This window comes from Cibotium barometz, chromosome 19, assembly GCF_041138505.1.
Source record: "Cibotium barometz isolate CiBa-2024 chromosome 19, ASM4113850v1, whole genome shotgun sequence".
NCBI classification, from domain to species: Eukaryota; Viridiplantae; Streptophyta; class Polypodiopsida; order Cyatheales; family Cibotiaceae; genus Cibotium; species Cibotium barometz.
In genome coordinates, this window is record NC_141064.1 from 2466831 (window position 1) to 2487086 (window position 20256).

The 20256-nt window shown below is 41.4% G+C and overlaps 1 protein-coding gene across 3 annotated transcripts in view; it reads left to right on the forward strand.

The window, feature by feature from the left end:
• Positions 1-14834: 14834 nt before the first annotated feature.
• ABH1 (ARM repeat superfamily protein) overlaps positions 14835-20256 on the forward strand; it is a 61208-nt gene continuing 55786 nt past the window's right edge. For 2 of the 3 annotated variants that reach the window (XM_086813126.1, XM_086813128.1), the window contains exons 1-12: positions 14835-15007; positions 15275-15405; positions 15569-15628; positions 15838-15894; positions 16013-16084; positions 16272-16334; positions 16802-16978; positions 17105-17212; positions 17297-17363; positions 17497-17699; positions 18257-18327; positions 18450-18534. In XM_086813126.1, coding sequence (XP_086669252.1) covers positions 15319-15405; positions 15569-15628; positions 15838-15894; positions 16013-16084; positions 16272-16334; positions 16802-16978; positions 17105-17212; positions 17297-17363; positions 17497-17699; positions 18257-18327; positions 18450-18534 — 1050 coding nt within the window. In that variant the 5' untranslated portion in view covers positions 14835-15007; positions 15275-15318. The remainder of the gene's footprint in view (positions 15008-15274; positions 15406-15568; positions 15629-15837; positions 15895-16012; positions 16085-16271; positions 16335-16801; positions 16979-17104; positions 17213-17296; positions 17364-17496; positions 17700-18256; positions 18328-18449; positions 18535-20256) is intronic. The other variant, XM_086813127.1, reaches the window with a different exon arrangement.

Sequence of the window (20256 nt, forward strand, 5' to 3'; positions counted from 1 at the left end):
GACATTGCTGTCATCATCATCTTCATCGTCATCGTCACCATTATCTCCCGCTAGGGCAACAGTATGTCTTTTGGAGAAGAAGGCGGCCTTGGATTTGTGAGCCTCTTCTACAGTAAAGTCTTGGGGGAAGGCCATGTGGGAGTCATCAAAGCGCATTATCATTATGGCTGCAATGATCTCCAACTGGCGATAGACGCAGTGAATCGCCATGGAGAACCGGCTCTATTGCCCCGTCTCAACGCTCCACCGTGAGATGAACTCTCCCAGCTAACACCCAACAACAAAGCAAAAACAAAACATAAACACATCCCTGTCCAAGCCCATATGTGTATAACAACAAAACACACCACGAGGACACCAAAGAAACTCAAAGATGACATAAAGCCCATGGACATTGCTATTACCCCAAAATTCTTGACTTGGATGGACTTTTACAAGAAGAGAGCTTTCTGTACTTAACATCCCATATGTTCATACTGTTGGGGGTAAAGGCCCATTTATGCCTAGACACCTATGACACCCTTATGTGTGTACATACTTGTACTTAGGGTTTTGTACTTTTCTAATATAAAGCATGAGGGGTTGTGGTGTGTACCACACCACTCTCATTCTACACACCCACCATTGTGTGTTCTTGCTCTCACTCTCTCTCGCGCTCACTCCCTTCTACTCTCACATGTGGTATCAGAGCTTTGGCTCCACGTGAGATCCTCTCCCACCCTCGCATCCTCTCCGTCTCTCGGTCGCCTCTTTCGCTCACGGACACTTTCTTCTGTTCGGTTCTTTCAGCCTGAAAATAGTACCAAACAGTTCCAGCACTTCGAGAAAGAGTTCGGGCAGCTCGGGGCTGTGAAAAGAGCTCAACAAAGTGCGAAATCAGCGGGGCAAACAACTATCCAAACACTGGGGCAGCGTCAAAAAATGTTTGGGACGTCGGAGGCTAGAAACAGCCACCGGAATTGTGTCTGGAGGGTGGACGGAGGTGCGTACTGTCGTGGGGAAGTGGTAGAACTGTTTTGGGCTTCTTTTTTCTCGGGGTCTGCAGCAGCAGCAGCAGCAAGCAATGGGTCGAAGTACTTGCCACCAAGGTACAGACGCTTCTCGGGGTCCAGCTCTGCATTCCTCTGGAACTCAATGTAACCCACCACCAAGACTTCAATCCAGAGATCAGCCCCTCGGTGTTCTTGGAGTAGGCCAGCTCTATTTTGGTCTCTCCTCACCATTTTCGACGGTTCTTTGCTCGTGGTGGGAAGGCCCGAGTGCCTCTTTCTCAGCGGACATTCTATTCTCTACCGTGCTCACCTTGAGCCTATTTTACTCGAGGTATTTTTTTTTATGACTCCCTCTGTGACTATAGTCGGTCGAGGCGTCGTGGTTCGCAGTACATCGTCACTTTGGCAGTGGATTGTGTGGCCTTTGTGCTACATTTGGCGGTTGAAACAAAGGGCTTTTGCCTTTTGGAGTTCACATGCTTTTGGCGCACTTGACATGCTGTAATTGGTGCCCGAGAATGCAATTGGAGTGACATTGCAGTCACAAATCAAAGGGCTTTCTGGAAATTTTGCTTCAGAAGCGTTGGTGGAGTTTATGCTTGCTGGAATCTTCCCAAATCCCTCTATTTTTGAGGTGAAATCAAAGGGCTTTTGGCAAATTTCATTTCAGAACTGTGTAACTCAGTTGGGGGGAAGATATACAGTCTTGGAAGCTCTGTTGAGCTTGGAAAATTTGGGGAAAGTGCCAAAAATCAGGCCCGATCTATTCATTATTGTTTTAGGACAGTTTTGGGACAGTTTTGACCTCTTTGTTGAGGAAAAGTGAAGAAAAATAGTAAAATACAGAGCTGGACAGAAATTCCAGCAAGGTGTTTTGTGGATGCAAAGTGGTCTTTGACAGATCACGTTAAGTGGGAGTGCTCCCGCTCAAGGAGTACTATTTTGCGATACTTTTTTTGCAAGAGTCTTCTTTCAACTAAAGCAATGGCTTCATCCTCCCAAGTTGAGACTTCTCAAGGCGGGAGCTACACCATTGAAAAGTTGGAGGGCCAGGTGAACTTCAACTATTGGAAGGAGCAAATATATGGTGTGTTGGTCATCAAAAAGCTTAATCAAGCCAATCAAGCTACAAGGCGTTCAACCCAATGATATGGATGATGATGCATGGCTGAAATTTGATGATCTTGCCAAGTATACAATTTTGTTGTCCGTGTCAAAGAATGACTACTTCAATGTGGCAGGTGAGACCGGGGAGTTTGGCAAAAGTTGAGCAGTCTTTATGCAAAGGAAAGTGCAAGCAGCAGGGTGTACTTGATGAAAAAGATCTTTGAAATGAAGATGAAACAGGGTACACCAATGGGAACTCATCTCAATGAGTTCAACGGGAACTCATCTCAATGAGTTCAACGGCCTTGTGAGCAAACTTATTGCTCAAAAGATGAACATTGATGAGGATATGAAGGCTGTTCTATTGCTTTGCACACTTTCTGAAAGTTGGGATACTTTCACGACAGCAGTGAGTAACAGTGCTCCTGCTTTTACAGGCTTGTCATACACTGATGTGGAGAGTTCTCTTCTCACTGAGGAGATGAACCGCAGGAACAATCAAAGTGGCAAAGCCTCTAGTGCTTTGAATGCACGTGGGAGATCTCAATCAAGGGGAAGAGGCAACAATGGTAAGTCAAGGAGCAAGTCCCGCTCAAAGAAAGATATGGAATGCTTTTATTGTGGCAAAAAGGGACACATTCAAAAGTTTTGCTTCAAATGGAAAGCGGACAAGAAGGCAGACAAGGTAGAGAGCAAAGGTGAAGATGCAAATGCAAAAGATGTAAAAGGCAAAGGCAAGAACAGTGTGAAGATAGAAGAGCTTAATGCAGTGAGACAGATGGTGCTATTGTACCTTATGTTCCTGAACCTCATGTTCCTAAGGTTATATCATTCCTTGATGTGCTTTTCGTGTCTAATGTGAATGCACACTCACTCATTGCCGATGATTTAGATAAGCTGGATTGGATTGTTGACTCGAGCGCTCTAAAATTGAGATATTTTTAGATCTAAAAATCCTCGTAGTGTCTAAAATGGTTTTTCCTAAAACAAAAATTCAAAAAGAACTTTCCAATGTGCATTTGGAATTAATTGAAAATAAGTATAAAGGACCTTAGCCTAAGGGTCTAGATTTTGAGAAATTTTTGAATTATGATCCAATTAAGGTTCTTATGGGCCAATAGGATCAATCCAAGTGTGGGGAGGAGATAAATCTAATTTATAAAAGAAAAACCCCAAAAATGAGTAAATACTCACATAAGATGAAGAGTTCACCAAGGACAAGGTTTATTAGTAAAAAACTATGAGTATTACTTTAAAAAATGAGATATTTTGGGTATAATGATTCAATTTTGATACCTTGGTAAGGAGAAGGGGGCTCTTCAAAGATGCGCCTATTTCACATGTGTGGTGGAGTTTTAAACTCAAAAATATTGTGATATTTTTATCTCTCCTCTCTCCTTGATCAAACCAAATCAAAAGGGAGCCAAACTAGGTCCAAATCTTGTCCAAATTCAGCCACACTGAACCTGGAAAATTCTAGAAACTAGTTGGACTTGGTTAGAGGCCTCCCTCACCTATAAATAGGTCCTTAGCTCTTTGTAAAAAAATATGAGAACTATACCATACCAGTATTATACTAAAATAATGATATTTTCTATTATCCTCTAAAAATCCTCTACAAATTGAAGAGATTGGAGCTTCTCTCTCTCTTCAATCTTCCTTGGAGACTCCAACAATATACCAAACCAATTGATTGGTTAGGAGCCTCTACTGTGATCAAATAATCAAGTAATTTAGGAGGCAGAGTGTGGATTATTGTCTTCTTTTTCTTAAATCTCCAAATGTTTCTCTTCTCAACCCCTCTCAAGCTTGAGAAGCATTAATTTGAATGGCTTTTGAATACTATTGAAGTTCTTTAATGTATTGTAATGAAAAAATACATAAATTTTTATTTATGCTTAATTTATAATGGTTTTTAAGCATTTCTCTCTCTCCCCCAAAGAATGGTCATTCCTATGATCTATTCTCAATTCAAATGAAGCTTCTCACGAAGCATTTCTCTAATCTAAAAGTAATTTCTATGCTTGTCTGATTGGAGGCCAAAATAATGGCTTTTTAATACTTTTATGCTATTTAATTTATGGTAAGATTAAGAATCAATCCATATTTGGATAATGATCCAATTAGTGGTTGTTCTAATCACATGAATAATACTAAACTTTATTCTTTCAATTTTATTCAATTTTATTGAGAATTATCAGTAATAGCAGCAGAGGTATGGTAAAATTTTTGAAAAAATTATCACAAATCATTTTCATTCATAATATGAAAAGAGGACTTCCTACTATATTCTAGGATTAATCATCCTAGATTAATTGAATTATTCTCATTATAATCATGAAAATTTTAATTTTTATGTTTATGCATAAATAGTAATTAGCAAAAGAGGAAATTATAGTAATTCATTTTTATCTTAAAAGAGGAATTCATATGACATTTGGAATTCCATCATTGAGATGGAAAAAGAGAAATTCCTGGCATATTGGAATTAATGAGTATTTTAATTAAATTCAAAGATGAAATTTAGATAAATTTATTTTATCAATGAGAAATATTTAAATGTTTAAAGAGGAATTACTATGACATTTGGAGTTCCATCATTGAGATGGGAAAAGAGAAATTCCTAGCATATTGGAATTAAGGAATTAAATGGGAAGAAGAGGAAATTTTAGTATAATTCAATTTATGATTACTTATCAAAAGTGAAAATATGGGTAGAATTGATTTATGTAAATCACATGAATTCTTCTATTCTAAAAGAGGAATATTGAATTTAATTCACTTGAGAAATTGAGAATGAATATGGAACTAATCGTCGAGAAAAAGAACCTTTAATTAGGCCAAGCAATTGGCAAAAATTTAGAAAAAGTTCCATTATCAGGATCAACCTAGAAAAAGCTATTAAATGGGAATAACATGTGAATGGATGAGATAAGATGAAAATAGGATGTGATAAGATGTGTATGGGATGTGATAGAATGTGAATGGATGTGATAAGATGTGTATGGGATGTGATAAGATGAAAATAGGATGTGATAAGATGTGTATGGGATGTGATAAGATGAAAATAAGATGTGTATGGGATGTGATAAGATGAAAATAGGATGTGATAAGATGTGATGTAATGAGAATAGATGTTACATTCCCGTAACGCCGCTACGGGCATTACCACAAGAGGGGACGGCCTCTGGCTCACCACCCAGCCATAGAGGAAGAATGAGGATTGCCCCTCATCCCCCCAGGCTATATAGTGTGTGGCCTGCCGTCCACACTAGCCTGGCCGCCCATGACTCCACATGGGCATCCTCTCCCACTGAACCCCGGACATGGCCATCCGGTCTGCCGGTCGGTCAGGCATTACAGCCTACGTGACATTACCGGGGGGCCCCCCTTAAGAAGAATTTTCGTCCTCGAAAACAAACTGGGGAAACCTTTTGGAAATTGCACTACGGCGTTCCCAGGTTGCCACCTCGTCATCCCTATCGGTACACTTTATGTCAGGTTTGTCTGTCTCGATACCCAAGAATCCTTTCCGGTTCATCTGGTATCTTTGGTGGAGTGATCAATTCCACCAAAATATCTAGAGAAACTACGTTCTCTAACCCGCGAACTGATTCTTCAGTTTACTAAGACAGGATGAACTTGAGAACTCTCCGGTAACTCAAGTTTGTAGGCTATGTCTCCAATCTTCTTAAGGACCTTGAAAGGACCGCAATATCTAGGAGAAAGTTTATCACACTTTCCCGTTTGCATGGTTGCTGACTGCGCAGGAGCCTTAAAAAATACAAAGTCACCTTCTGCAAAGGTCACTTGTCTGCGTCCTTTATCGGCAAATGTATTAGCGCGATCCTGTGCGCTACGGATGCTTTCGCGTGCAGCTTTGAGCATATCATTCATTTATCAAGGAACTCCTTGACAGATTGAATCTTCTCCTTTTCGAGGTCTACAGCCATCGGAGATCTCGGCTGGAATCCATACATTAACATGAATGGTGTAAATCCAGTCTCGTCTCGCTGAGTGTTTGGAGCTGTTATAGGCAAACTCCAATAAGGGCAAGTACTCTTCCCAATTAGATTGCTTCTTACTAATATAAGAACGCAACATATTCTCGAGTATTTGGTTAACTTTTCAGTTTGACCATCAGACTCCGGATGATCTACCATACTCATACTCAGAGTAGTATCCAACTTTTTGAAGACTTCCCTCCAAAAATGACTGTTGAACTTTCTATCTCTATCCGACACTATATCTGCGGCGGCGGCGGGCAGGCCATATAGCTTGTAGAGATGTTCAATAAAGAGTTTTGCCAACTCTGGCGTTTTAACAGTTTTCTCGTGGTAATAAACTTTGCCAGTTTAATTCACCTGTCCACTACCACCCACACCGAGTCATTCCTTCGACTCGTCTTGGGTAAACCGGTAATGAAATCCATGGAAATGTTTCCCATTTCCCTTGAGGAATCTCCAGTGGACGGAGTAGTCCTCCAACCTTAAGACGTTCATGTTTATTGACCTGGCACCTACTGCGTTTCAGCACGTAAGTCTGGATGTCCTTAAACAAACTAGGCCAATAAAACTGTCTTTTTACTAGTGCATAGGTCTTCTGAATCCCAGGATGACCCGCACTTGGACTCTCAAAACTATACCCCGAAGACTCGGCTAGCCTCTCCGGACTAACTCTCGCTTCGCTACCCGCCGCACCTACGGCCAGTCTCTCCGGACTAGCATTACGTGTCGGCGAGGAAGGTGGGCGAGGCTGTGACAAAGTGCATACGCGTACAGCACGCCAGACCTCTGTAAAGACAGGATCATGCTCACAGAAGCCATGATCATGCTCACACAAGCCATGATTTTGGTATTTCAACCAAAACCTTAAGGCAAATTTCATGCCTTGATTTTGCATCATTTCATTAGCACAGAAACTAATGTACTGGAGAGCACTCTAGTAGCGCAAGTTCTCAGACTATGCTACTAGATATTTGTAGACTACGCTACCATGTTGCATTACCAGCTTGTTAAAACTTCTCCTTGGAAAGCTCTACGGCCATAGGAGAAATAAACTAGAGCCAATCTAATCATGCATCACAAGGATTAGTCCCAAAGCTTAGATATACTTTCTCTCTTAGAGTAACATCGTTGCACAAGCATATGCTCTAGAATTTTGTTGAGTTTCTAACTCCACTCTAACTCAGAGTAAATGTAACTTTTTGAAGATTTCCCTTCAAATATAACAATCAAACTTCCTATCTCTTATGCCATACTATATATGCGAGTAGACCATATAGTATGTGGAGATGTTTGATAAAGATTCTTGCACCACTACGGGTGTTTGGAATTACATCCATTCACTTACAACTCTTTGTTGCTATTACCAGACATATCCCTTCAAGTATTGTCTGGACTCACACAACTATTCGAGTTTATGTGATATTTGAGGATATCCCTCCTTTCCCTCAAGAAAGGTTTTTGTCCTCAAAAAACTGTACTCTCAAGCGGACTACGCGCTAGTGTCATAGGTCCAAGAACAAATCTAGACCGTGTTTAATATCATATGTTATATTCTTGAGTCCTTCCAAGAAACTTTTAAACATCTTGCAACGAAGATGTGGTATAATGTCTATGCACATATGGTGGTATTATTGATAAACTGTTTTGCAACAGATCAGTGGTTTCACACTTGTAACAAAGTGCTTCATTGTTGCATATTATTACCCTTCATAAGCGGTTACACACTTATGAATCATTTGGGTGGGTTGTACCATCTATCAAGAAAAATTCCAAACTACTAATAACCACATTATCAATCCACAGATAATGACTGAGCTTGCTGCGAAGCCACAGGTTGCTAGATAATTGATTGTAATTACACAAGCCCAATGTCTCATTACATCATACATTCAATATAGATGCAAACATCACAGTACTTCGTGATGATGAACTTAGGAATTTCATCCTATCCCTGTTTGGTGTTGGTATGAAATATAACTATGAGAACATTATTTGCTGCCTCCTCATTATAGCGGCAAAGCTACCTACCCATCACAGGTGGCAATCTCTACCAAGCTATAACCAATGACAAGCAAATAAACGAGTACTCTTGTAAGAACTTCATAACCATATCTCACACCCAACTCATAATAATCACAACGGATTAAATGCTAGGGCTTGCAAAATTGAATGTTATCTAGGTAGAGGGGATCATCGAACTACGGATGACCTCGACAACTCACTAGGACTAGTGATGTGTAACTTTTAAGTTACTCCACTCTCCTTGCTTTTCCATACCATCGAACAAATCGGTCCCTCGATTTGAGCAACGTCAACATATTTATGAGTACCTCGATACTCATGGATTGTGGTTCGGTAATTTAAAATGTTGATCTAGAGTATTTTTCACTCGAGGATCTAAATTTAATTAGCAGCTATGTATTAGTAGTGAGTAACTACGTACCCACTATCATCACACTAGTAACTCCATACTAGTCTGTGAGTAACTCCGTACCCATGGCGTACCTCCCCCGAGTGGGAGTACCATATACAGCCATCTATAACAAGATGCTTAAGTCACTTGCTGCTAAGAAGTGACTACACAAATTGACCCCTCCATTGCACATTGCAGTACAATATCTGGTATTACAACACGAATTTTTGGACGTCCTTATCATAGAGGTCAACTTAAAAACTAGTGCATAGGTCTTGTGGAGTCTCGGCTGACCTAACCATACCCACTGGTGACTTCCTACAAAAAATGTGGCGCCGAAGTCACCACCTATGTACTTTAACTCCGTAAAGTACATGGTCTTCATCTATCATCTATGGAAAGTTGTAAAACATTCCTGTGATGGATTTTTATCACCCTAAAATTATTGTGTACTATTTTAGTGTGAAGAGCTTTTTTCTTGGGTACCATGGTTCACCCCAAGCTCATCTTTTGTTAAATTCTCCGATTTAACAAAAGATATGTCTGCCTCCGAACACTCCGGTTCAGCCCCAGACTTTGAGTTTACTTCTTAACACTCTGGTTAAGTCAAAACTCACCAGATACAGTAGGATTTACCACTAAGCTCTCCGGCTTAGCCTTCTATCCTAACTCAGTCCGAGTTTATGTACACTTCATATGTCGGATCCGATACTAACAACAACCAGGCTCATCTGGAGTGAGATACTACTCACTATTGCCATGTAAAACCTTATTAAATCCATAGAAATGCTCCACTCATTTCCCAGGGGTCATACGACTTATAGGGTTTACACGCACATGAACTTTGTAAGCAAAATAGCCTGTCATGCAATATTACAATTGCTTATGTAGGAAAATAATATATTTCCCAAATTCATATGGTAGCAACTAAAATGTACTCACAATCGCACACTTATGTTGAACATAGGCAAGACTACGCTTGCAAAATGCTATAGGGCGTCCCCCATGCATGAAATTGTCCAACCAACTAGTCTTACTGCTAACCTCTAGATTTAGATCACTCCGGAACTAAATCACTCTGTTAGCACTAGCACACCATCATGGTCTTGCTACCTAGAGCTTCTCCGAACTCTGTAACTGGGTTTTATCCCAACTTATGGCTATATTTGGTAATTTTCAAAGTTTAAATTTTATCTTGCACACTTTATCACTACAGACAAGTGTACATACAGACCTGCCAAAGAGTCAAGTTACATGCACAAGCCTTGGCGTCCCATTCCACCAAGACTACAATCGATTCCGTGAGAATTTGATGTCCCATACCATCAAATTACCACCAAACCAATTGATGTGACATATAAAAAGGCTCTTTCCCCCCTCGAAAGATCACCACAAACTCTCGAGCAGTGGGATGTCGACGCATGGCAATAAAAAGAAGAGAAAACCATGCTAGTAAGTTTAAGAACAGTTCTCTTCTATCACTTCTATAAGGGCATTGAGCATTACATCTCAAGACTATACCCCTTCAGATTTACCTTTGATTTCTACAAATCAATCCTAAATCTGCTATTATTATCTAGGCGTATGCTAATCCTTCAGATTAGTACTCCTAGATAAACCATTCAATTGAGTACTGCTAGCAGCACTGCTAGCCCCGTTATCCCAAGTAATACACACCTTAGGGATTACTTTTACCAGGCAGTCACGTGACTAATCAAATTAGTCATCTCTAGGCCCAAGTAGTGACACTATTTTGTTACTACCAACAAGGGCCAGCTTGCCTCTAAGGGCCAAAGCTCTCTTGTTGCTACAAACAGTAAGCAACTTGTTTGGACACAAGGCATAACCACATCAAGACTACGCTTGTACATGGTTCTCATTTGCCAAAGTTTATCACAATCTTCTAGCAACTGTTAAAAGATTGTGAAGGGTTATGAGCACTACGGCTCAATTAGGCTTACCTTGATTTCTCGTGATAAGCACTTCGTCTAAATTGGGCACAACTGACGCCATTGCCGGTCTTCTTAGCCCAAGTAAAACACACCGCAGTTTTAGATTTACACTATAGCCAAACTACGTGACTTTGATGGTCAATACTAAGGCTATGCTCTGCTTAAATTTAGTTTCGCTGAACCAAATGTGTGATCACCACATGTGCTACTTTCGAGGCGCTACGGTCATAGACGTGTTCACTAGGCACAACGGCCATAGAACGGCTCTCTCTCGAAGGACTCGGCACTACGGCTGTGGGATTTGTCTCTCTCTTAGCACGCGGTGCTACGGCCATGTGCGGTGGGTCTCTTTCGTGGAAAACGGGCACTATGACCACACGACACGACGGCCGTGTTGGGTTTGTTTCGTGGGGTGTACTGTTGTTTTGTGTTTTTTTTTAAATAAAATAAAATAAATAAATAACGGACCGGGCCGTCCTTCGTCGCTTCGGACGTGGCCGCCCGCCCGTGTGGTGGGGAGTGTTCACAACAGGCCCTATTCTGGCCGCCTGCTGACTGCCAATGTGATTTTTTTTTTAAATAACGGGCCGGGCCAGCCCTCGCCGATTGGGCGTGGCCGCCCGCCCGCCCGCCCGCCCGTGGGGAGCTTGGCCGCCCGCTTGCATGGCCACCTATGGGTCGGCCTGGCCGCTCGCTGGGCTGGCCGCCTATGGGTTGGGGCCTATGGCCGCCCGCTGGCATGGCCGCCTATTGGCTGGGCTGGCCGCCTGGCCGGGCGTTCAACTCCGCCTTGCTGAGGAGACGAATGGTCAAAAACCATTCGAGATAAGGATAAGGAGACGAATGGTCGAAAACCATCGAGTGGGCTCCGGTCCCTCGGTCACGCGCGGGCTCTGACAATCCCATCGAACCACGCTCTGATACCAGTGTTACATTCCCGTAACGCCGCTACGGGCATTACCACAAGAGGGGACGGCCTCTGGCTCACCACCCAGCCATAGAGAAAGAATGAGGATTGCCCCTCATCCCCCAGGCTATATAGTGTGTGGCCTGCCGTCCACACTAGCTTGGCCGCCCATGACTCCGCATGGGCGTCCTCTCCCACTGAACCCCGGACATGGCCATCCGGTCTGCCCGTTGGTCATCACAGGCATTACAGCCTATGTGACAATATATGTGGATGTGTATGTAGAAGAATGGATGTGGATTTGTATGTGGAAGAATGGATGTGGATGTGTATGTGGAAGAATGGATGTGTGGATGTGTATGTGAAAGAATGGATATGGATGTGTATGTGGAAGAATGGATATGGATATGGATGTGTATGTGGAAGTATGAATGTGGATGTGTATGTGGAAGAATGGATATGGATGTGTATGTATGGATGTGGATGTGTATGTGTATGTGGAAGAATGGATGTGTGTATGAAAGAATGGATGTGGATGTGTATGTGAAAGGATGTGATGTCGATGTGAGTGAATGGATGAGATGTAATGTGATGTGAGTGAATGGATGAGATGTGAATCAGTGAATGAGATGTGATGTCATATGAATCGGATGCAAATGAATGATATGGGATGTGAATGGATGAGATGTGAATCGGGATAAGAATGAATGAGATGAGATGTGGAATGAGGTGTGATGTAAATTGAAATAGATGTGAATGAATGAGGTGTGATGGGATGGGAATATGGGTTGATACGAGTGGATGAGATGTGATGAGGATAAATGAGGAATGATATGATGAGATGAAAAATGATGTGATTGAATGAGAATAGGAATACATACGAATTGGATATGGATTAAGTAATGTGGGTAGATGTGGAACAATGTGAAAGACGAGAGTTCATTATAGAAACTGTATTTATAACCTGTTTTTAAATGACTGTTTTATGTCAATAATGCTGGAGAAACATTTTGACCGTCTTCAGAATGAGGCCGTGGAGACCTAACTTATAAAGTTACAACAGATGACGGAGAGTCAACGAAGGACGTCTCGCGTAGCAAGGTCGATCGAGGTCTTGACCAGCCTTGGTTCGATTTAAATGGTGAGCTTCCGGTATGGTGGATGAGGGACCAAGGAAGTGGCCTATGATTGAGTGAAGCGCTAGGTCACCTGCGAAGGATCCTAGAGGGTGCTGACCATATGGTGCTCGGGCTCTGGGTCGTCGAAGATACCCACACGTGCATCGGGGAAGATATTGGGACAAGGAGTAAGAGTTGTTTTCTAAAACCGAGCATGGATCTGGTTGATTGACCTTGCTGGTCCTCAACGGATGAGTCCATGGCTCTTTTATATGGATCTATTGGTTGATCTTGCTGATCTTCAACGAATAAGTGAATATATTGGCGGGTATTAGGAACTATCGAAAAGGCCCCTGAGGAACAGGTGGTGAGTGTTCTGATTGCCAATGATGCCATATGTACTGATGAAATGATTGGAAATTAGGATTCAACCGGATATTTTGGAGAATTATGATCAATGACACTATGGTTTCATTAAATGATTGTTTTAAAGATAGCTGAATCTGTGAAAAGGCAATTTCATATTGGGTGCGTAAGTGCCGTAAAATGAGATTCAATTCTGTTATAGTACGATAGATGAAGTAAATCCCGGATAGTAATTGTTCTATGGAAAAAGAATTAACGGCTGTGCCTCTCGATGGGGAAAAAAGCGTTGGTTTCTATGATCCAAGTGCAAGTTTCTTCCTTGATCTGACCAAGTGCAAGTTTCTTCCTTCATCTGACCAAGTGACTCACAGGTCCGGTCCGGATTAGTTTGGTCAGTAATGTCCTTGACTACGTTAGAGTAAAAATATCCTGGAGGAATCGCCCGTGCTTCTGGGCGAGGGAAGTTTTTCCAGGTTGGAAGAACCGAGGGATTAGTCTCTTGTCCGGATATCCGTGGGCGAGGCCCCGAGTGAGGGATCTTGCCCCGCGCAAGAAGTGCTACTTCCGCTGCTAGTCCGTTGTGCGGAGGGGGCAGGGATCTTTCAAAGATGCTAGAAAGCTTTTCTTGTTCTTATCAAAATCATATCCACTCATATCATTCAAGCAATTGAGATCAATTGCAACCTGAGCAAGAGAGAATGTTAGGCGTAATCTTCATGGGGTTAAGTGGGAATGCATGTGCGATTATTACTTACACATGGGAATGTGGGTGATGCCATTATTTAATTCTATATGTGTGACATATGTTTATCGGGGATACTTTATGTGTGAGATGCGCCTTTTAATTAGATTATTTTTCAAGATTAATGTGTTTAATCAATTGTGTCCCTGTTAGTATGATGTAGTCAAGATTAATGTGTTTAATTAGTTGTATGCGCTGACTAATATTATTTTGATGTAGGCGATAATTAGCGAACTATTTATTCATCGACGGGTGGAACTCATACCATCCATGCAATTGAGATCAATTACAACCTGAGCAAGAGAGAATGTTAGTCATAATCTTCATAGTTAAGTGGGGACGCTTGTTCGATCATTACTTACATATGGGAATGTGGGTGATGCCATTATTTAATTCCATATGTGTGACGTATGTTTATCGGGGATAGTTTATGTGTGAGATGTACCTTTTATTTATATCATTTTTAGGATTAATGTGTTTAATCAACCGTGTCCCCGTTAGTATAATATGTGCTTTATTGGTTGTGTGCATTGACTAATATTATTTTGACGTACGCGATGATTAAGTAGCAGACTATTTATTAGTCGTCTTGCGGGTGGAACATGATGGTATTTATATTTTTGGAAGGCTAAGGTGTACATACCAATTAGTATTTATACTTTTGGTAGGTCCAAGGCTTGTTATATTTTTGGAAGAGTTTGTATGCTAAAAAACTCAAAAAGTTTCTAAGCTTTATTTTTGGAGTTATCTTTTTGAAAAGTAAGCTTTAATCCATATAGGGATGGTACACAGGCTACACTCATCCAAAGGAGATTAAACCCAATCTTGTTATTTTTAGCTTGCTATATTTTTGAAAGAGCTTTTATGCTAAAAAACCCAAAAAGCTCTTAAGCTTTATTTTTGGAGTTGTCTTTTGGAATAGTAAGCTTTAATACATATAAATATGGATGAGTGATACACACGTCACACTCATCCAAGGGAGATTAAACCCAATCTTGTGTTGACAGTGATCTTTCTATTATTTTCAAGCTCTCGTGTGGTAGAAATTTGTTTACGTAAGGTTCATGCTTTTAGTCTATGGTTTGCTCTAATTTCATTGTTTGAGAATTTTTTTTTTCTCCTAGTGTCATTAAGGACTTGACAACAAGTTTTAAAAATATATAGAGTAAACATTGTGCATAATAAAAGTTAATTAGAATTGGAATAATTGACAAGGGGTAGTACTTATACAATTTTCAAGATTTACGTAATTCTAGTTTTTCTCTAGTTTGTTATATAATCTTCTTCACATTTTGAAGGACCCTATAACTTAAGTAGGGGGAGAGATCAATTTTTTCTTTCTTCATGTTTTCGCGCTCACAGAGGTGAAAATATATGGCCTTGTAGAAGCCATCGAGGACCAGGTGAGTTCACTTTTGAATCTTTGCAGGTTTTGCAGTGCAATAATGCTTGTTCAGCACAGGCGCTAGGGTTTTGTAGGAGAATTTCAAGTAGTGAGATGATGCTAAGATGCCCTTATTTTTATAAATTGTGTGCGCGCGCGCACGAGAGAGAGAGAGAGAGAGAGAGAGAGAGAGAGAGAGAGAGAGAGAGAGAAGGATAGACCCATTGCTTCCACACTACGTTTTTGTATACATGACCTAGTGTATTTCACTTTGTGGCAATCTTAGCTTGGCAGGTCAGGTGAGATTGAGTTTTCTCAGTTCACGAGAAGATGGCTGCAAGTTGGAGATCACTGATTTTAAGAATCGGTGAAAGATGCGCAGAGTATGGAGGCCATGCTGATGCCGAAGAACATATTGTGAGTTCGTTTTATGTTATGTAAGAGAGAGAGAGAGAGAGAGAGAGAGAGAGAGAGAGAGAGAGAGAGAGTTAACATCGTGTCCTACATGGAGAGAGAGAGAGAGAGAGAGAGAGAGAGAGAGAGAGAGAGAGAGAGTTAACATCGTGTCCTACATGTATAGGAAACTTGCTACGGCTATGTTTTTCAAGATCTACGAGAATCAGAAAACGACATTCTGTCGGTAAAATGTGTCATGCAAGAATTACTATTTAATTCAGTTTGAGGAAACGGAATTCTGTTGGCAAAATTTGTCTCGCAAAATGTACAATCAAAGTCAAAGTTTGCAAATATTAAGGGTGCCTGAAGTGCACTAACATGTGCTTTTTAAAAAACGTAGTGGTTGATGTTAGTGCCTGAAGTGCACTAACATGTGCTTTTTAAAAAACGTAGTGGTTGATGCAATGTGTCGAACAGCTCCCTCACAAGATTCCCTTGTATGGGACACTGGTAAATTCTCCTGCAGAATTTGTAATATTGTTGTGCATTTGTCTGATGCTATTACAGGCGTTTGAAGGTGCTGTTTGCGTCTAATCTTGTTTACTGCCTTTTTATTTGTTGAGTTCAGGTAGGTCTCATAAACACAGAAGATTCTGATTTCGCCTCCAAAGTTATACAACAATCTCATGACCACATCCAGGTAACCACTTAGATCCAATAATATGGTTTTCAACACTTCACATGCTATGCAAACTCATGCCTCCTCCAGGGCAGAGTGGTATGATAACCATTTGGACAAGGCCCTGCTGACACCTACTGATCTATTTTTCATCTCAACTTGATGTATGAATCCAAACCAATCCATGCGTGCTCTTTTCTTAAAATAGGAGGCATTGGATTCAGGGGATTGCAACAAGCTTCGGGTCTTGATACGATTTGTGGCTGTCCTTGTAAGTATTTCTCTTGTTCTAATGAAGAAATGAAGGGGTGGGGACCCATTTTATAGACAGCTTAAAGGTTACATACATACATACATACATACACACACACACACACACATATATATATATATGTATATGTATATATATACATATACATATGTATATATGTATACATGTATACATATGTATACATGTATACATATGTATACATATATGTACATATGTAGATATATGTATATACGTACATATATACATAGATGCATATATATGTATATACGTATATATATACATATATACATAGATGTATATATATATGTATATATATACCCTACTGCCTGCTAACCATCCTGACTTGGTTGTGACTGCTGCCTGACCTACTCCACCATGGTCGGACTGCCCACGAGCAACTGTAGATGTTAATTGGACTTAGCGCACTTAGTCACGACTCACAACTCATGGGCTTATTTTTGGTACAGATGAGCAACAATGTAATCCCACCTGCATCACTTGTAGAAGTTTTGGAAACTCTGCTGTCCTCGGCCGCCACAACTGTGGATGATGAGAAGGGGAACCCAGCATGGCAACCAAGGGCGGATTTCTATGTCTTTTGTATAATGGCTTCGTTGCCATGGGCTGGTCATGAGCTGTTGGAGGTGTTTTGTTGTCTTTGATTGGACTGTTTCAGGATTTGTGTGCAGTTTTGAGCAGCATTGGAAACTCTCTGGCTCTTACATGATGAGGGATCCTTCACCTGATATTATTTTGTCAACTGTTTGCAGCGTGCGCCAGAGGAGCTGGAACGTGTGATGGCAGGTGTTGAAGCATATCTCAGCATACGGAAGCCTGTAACAGATGCATGCTTCAACGCTTTCCCTACAAGCAAGGAAGTGAGTGAGCCTAGTATCTTTGGAAGCTGTTTAGTGTGATTGAATTCAAGCATTTTGCTTGACATATGGGATTAATCTTGACAGGATCATGTGGTAGACTTATGGAAACGAATCAAACACTGCCAAGAAAACGGCTGGAAAGTGGAGAGTGGTAAGTAGAATTATCATCTGATGCCAATTAAATAAAGCAAAGCAAAAGGAACATTTCAATGTGAGGCAAGGAATATGTTTTCTGCCGCTGTTTCAATTTTCCAGTGATTTGAGCAGTGGACTCTTGTGGGCAGTCCCCAGACCACATCTCGCTTTTGAGGCAAAGTTGGCCACTTGTCAAACTCACGGGTTTGGGCCTATCACATGTCCAGACCCACCGCAAGTGCCTGAAAAAAATACAGCATCTGCATTTGGTAAGCAACGACAAGAAGCCGAGCAGAGGTTTCCAAGAAGAATCAGACGTATTCAGATATTTCCTTCTGCAAAGACAGACGAGGTGAAATTGTGACATTCAAACAATTTTTGTTGTTTAAGAACTTTTTCTTCATTTGTTGGTGATAGTTCATTCCTGTAGCAGTCGCATTGTTTGTGACTCTGGTAGGGTGGAGTAAAATCTCATGTGAGTGCACCCATATAGTGTCCTCAGCTGGCCTGGGTCCCCTAAAGTATGATCTTCCACTTGCCTTCATGTGGTGTGGTTGAAACATTGGTCCCTCTAATACAGAGTAGTCATATGTGTACTGTTTAAATGGAGGGCATGTTTTAAACATTTTTGTGAGTAGATGGCTGCAACATCTTCTGATCTCCTGGTAGTCAAGGCATCCCGATTCCCTAGACCGACTCTGACCCCCTCCGCTCCCCCTCTTCTTCCCTTCCCTTCCCTTCCATTGGATGATCTCTGAAAGCTTGCAGATGTTTGTCTTCTTGTTTGGATGAAATGATGTGAAAACCCTATTTTTGTGGTATCTTGTCCTTGTGGGATTACAACTTTCTCTATATTTTGGAGCTATTCAATGTGACCTGTGGATAAAAAAATATTCTTTGCATTTGCAGTACATGGCTGCAATTGATCGTTTTGTCGTTGAGGAGTACCTCCTTGATGTGCTTTTCTATCTCAATGGACGGTAGCCACTTCTTTAAATGCATTGGATTGTGGTTTGAAAGTTTGGGTGGTAGTTTGAGTTTCGAAGGCATTTATGTGCAACCTCACTGCTTTGTGGTCTGGTGGATTTTTGTACTATGCTAGCCGGAAGGAGTGCGCAGCATACCTTGCAGGACTCCCAGTGCCCTTTCGTTACGAATACTTAATGGCCGAGACGATTTTCTCACAGGTTTTCTTTCTTTCTCATGCTTGTTTTGTGGGCATTAACTGTGTCTCTCTCTCTCTCTCTCTCTCTCTCTCGCTCTCACTCCCAAGCTTATTGGAACTCAGACAGTATGGCAACTTGCAGTTTTAGGATACCATTACATGGAGCACTTAGGATTGTTTGGTGTTATTATACACATGGATCATACAACTCTATGGGGCACTTGGAAGTGATGCACTTTTAGCCAGTGGTGGAAACTAAGTGACTCATTGGTCATGGGCAAAAGTCATTCAAATTGTTCCAATATTATTATGTCATCAGCTCCTTGAATGTATGGTAATCATCTACATTAACTACTGTGGAAATGCCACTTGTACCTCAATCAAAGCAGATCATCACTATTCACTAGCTGGCCACAATTGCTTTGACATTCAGCTGAAAATTAGCTATGATTTGCACTTCTAGATCACCTCATTGGTCACGTGCATGGCAACACATAGACATGCGTTCCCAGTGCAGCAGGTATCTTGGCAAGGTAAGAAGCCGCATATGGGTACATTCCATCAGTTTTGGCTGCCCAAGGGTGCCTGGACATGCCGAGGACATGCGCCCATGGAGGGGTCAACTTTGGGGCACAGTGTAAACACGATTAATAAGGTTCATGATATTTTTGGACCTGAAAGGTGCTGGCTGACCTGGGATGAAAGTAACTTCAACTAGTTTAGACTGTGATTGTTGGTTCGAACTGGTATGTTGCCTATAGCAATAGGGTTTTCCAGTTAGTGAGAAATCTCTAGTTATAGGGTTTGAGCTTGTTAAAAAGAGTCCTGGGGAATTACCTTTGCATGCCCCTTTGTTTGCGGGAGTTCCAACAATCAGAATGGTTTCCACTTAGAAAGTAAATCTTTGCTGAATTTGGTGGTTCCAGAGTTGGGAGGATTGGTTTATGTGAGTGCTTCTTACAGAGAACCAATTTAATGAACCAATCAGGTGATTTTAAAATCTGGTACTTCGGTTCAAGTTATCCCAGGGTATCCACACAGATTTGTACTTGATTAAATCCCTTTTGGTAATAAATAACTGGAAGGGGGCGGGACTGGCACATCTTTGGCTCCTAGTGTGGTGTTTAACACATGGTCTCACAACACCCATACTTGTATTCTTGTCTTGCATCCACAAGGGTCTATGAGACCATGCATACATCACGGGTGTAAGTGAAACACGCATGATTGCATGTGACAGTGGATTTTAAAGGCCGTTTGGTTAGAGGCCTTGTCTAGTGTCTCTCAATTGAATTGCAAGTGTCGAACTCTTGTGCCTATGGCAGAAGTGATAGAGAAGAGTGCGGCGGAATCACACATACAGCACGCACAAGAGTCCTAAATTCTGATCTGTATTATGTACAACTGAATCTCTGGTACAAAAGATGTTTGAGAATGAGGACGTCAATTCTCAGCCCACACTGCTGTAGATCTCCTTGACCAGCCTGTACTGTAGAGATATGCTCTGTACGCTCTGATTGCTGAGAGGATGAGATTGACCCTTTTGCTACGCACATATATACATTCCACCTGGTTGGCCACCTTTTATTAAAGTCAGCCTGCTCACGACAGGTAATAACTAATCATGTTTTCACATGCATGGCTGCCTATGGCTTGTCCGCCCAGATGTGCACCTGTCTGACCTGTCGGTTGCTGCTCGAATGTCATCAAGGCCTGGACGACTTGTGCCCTCCTGCTCCCTGGC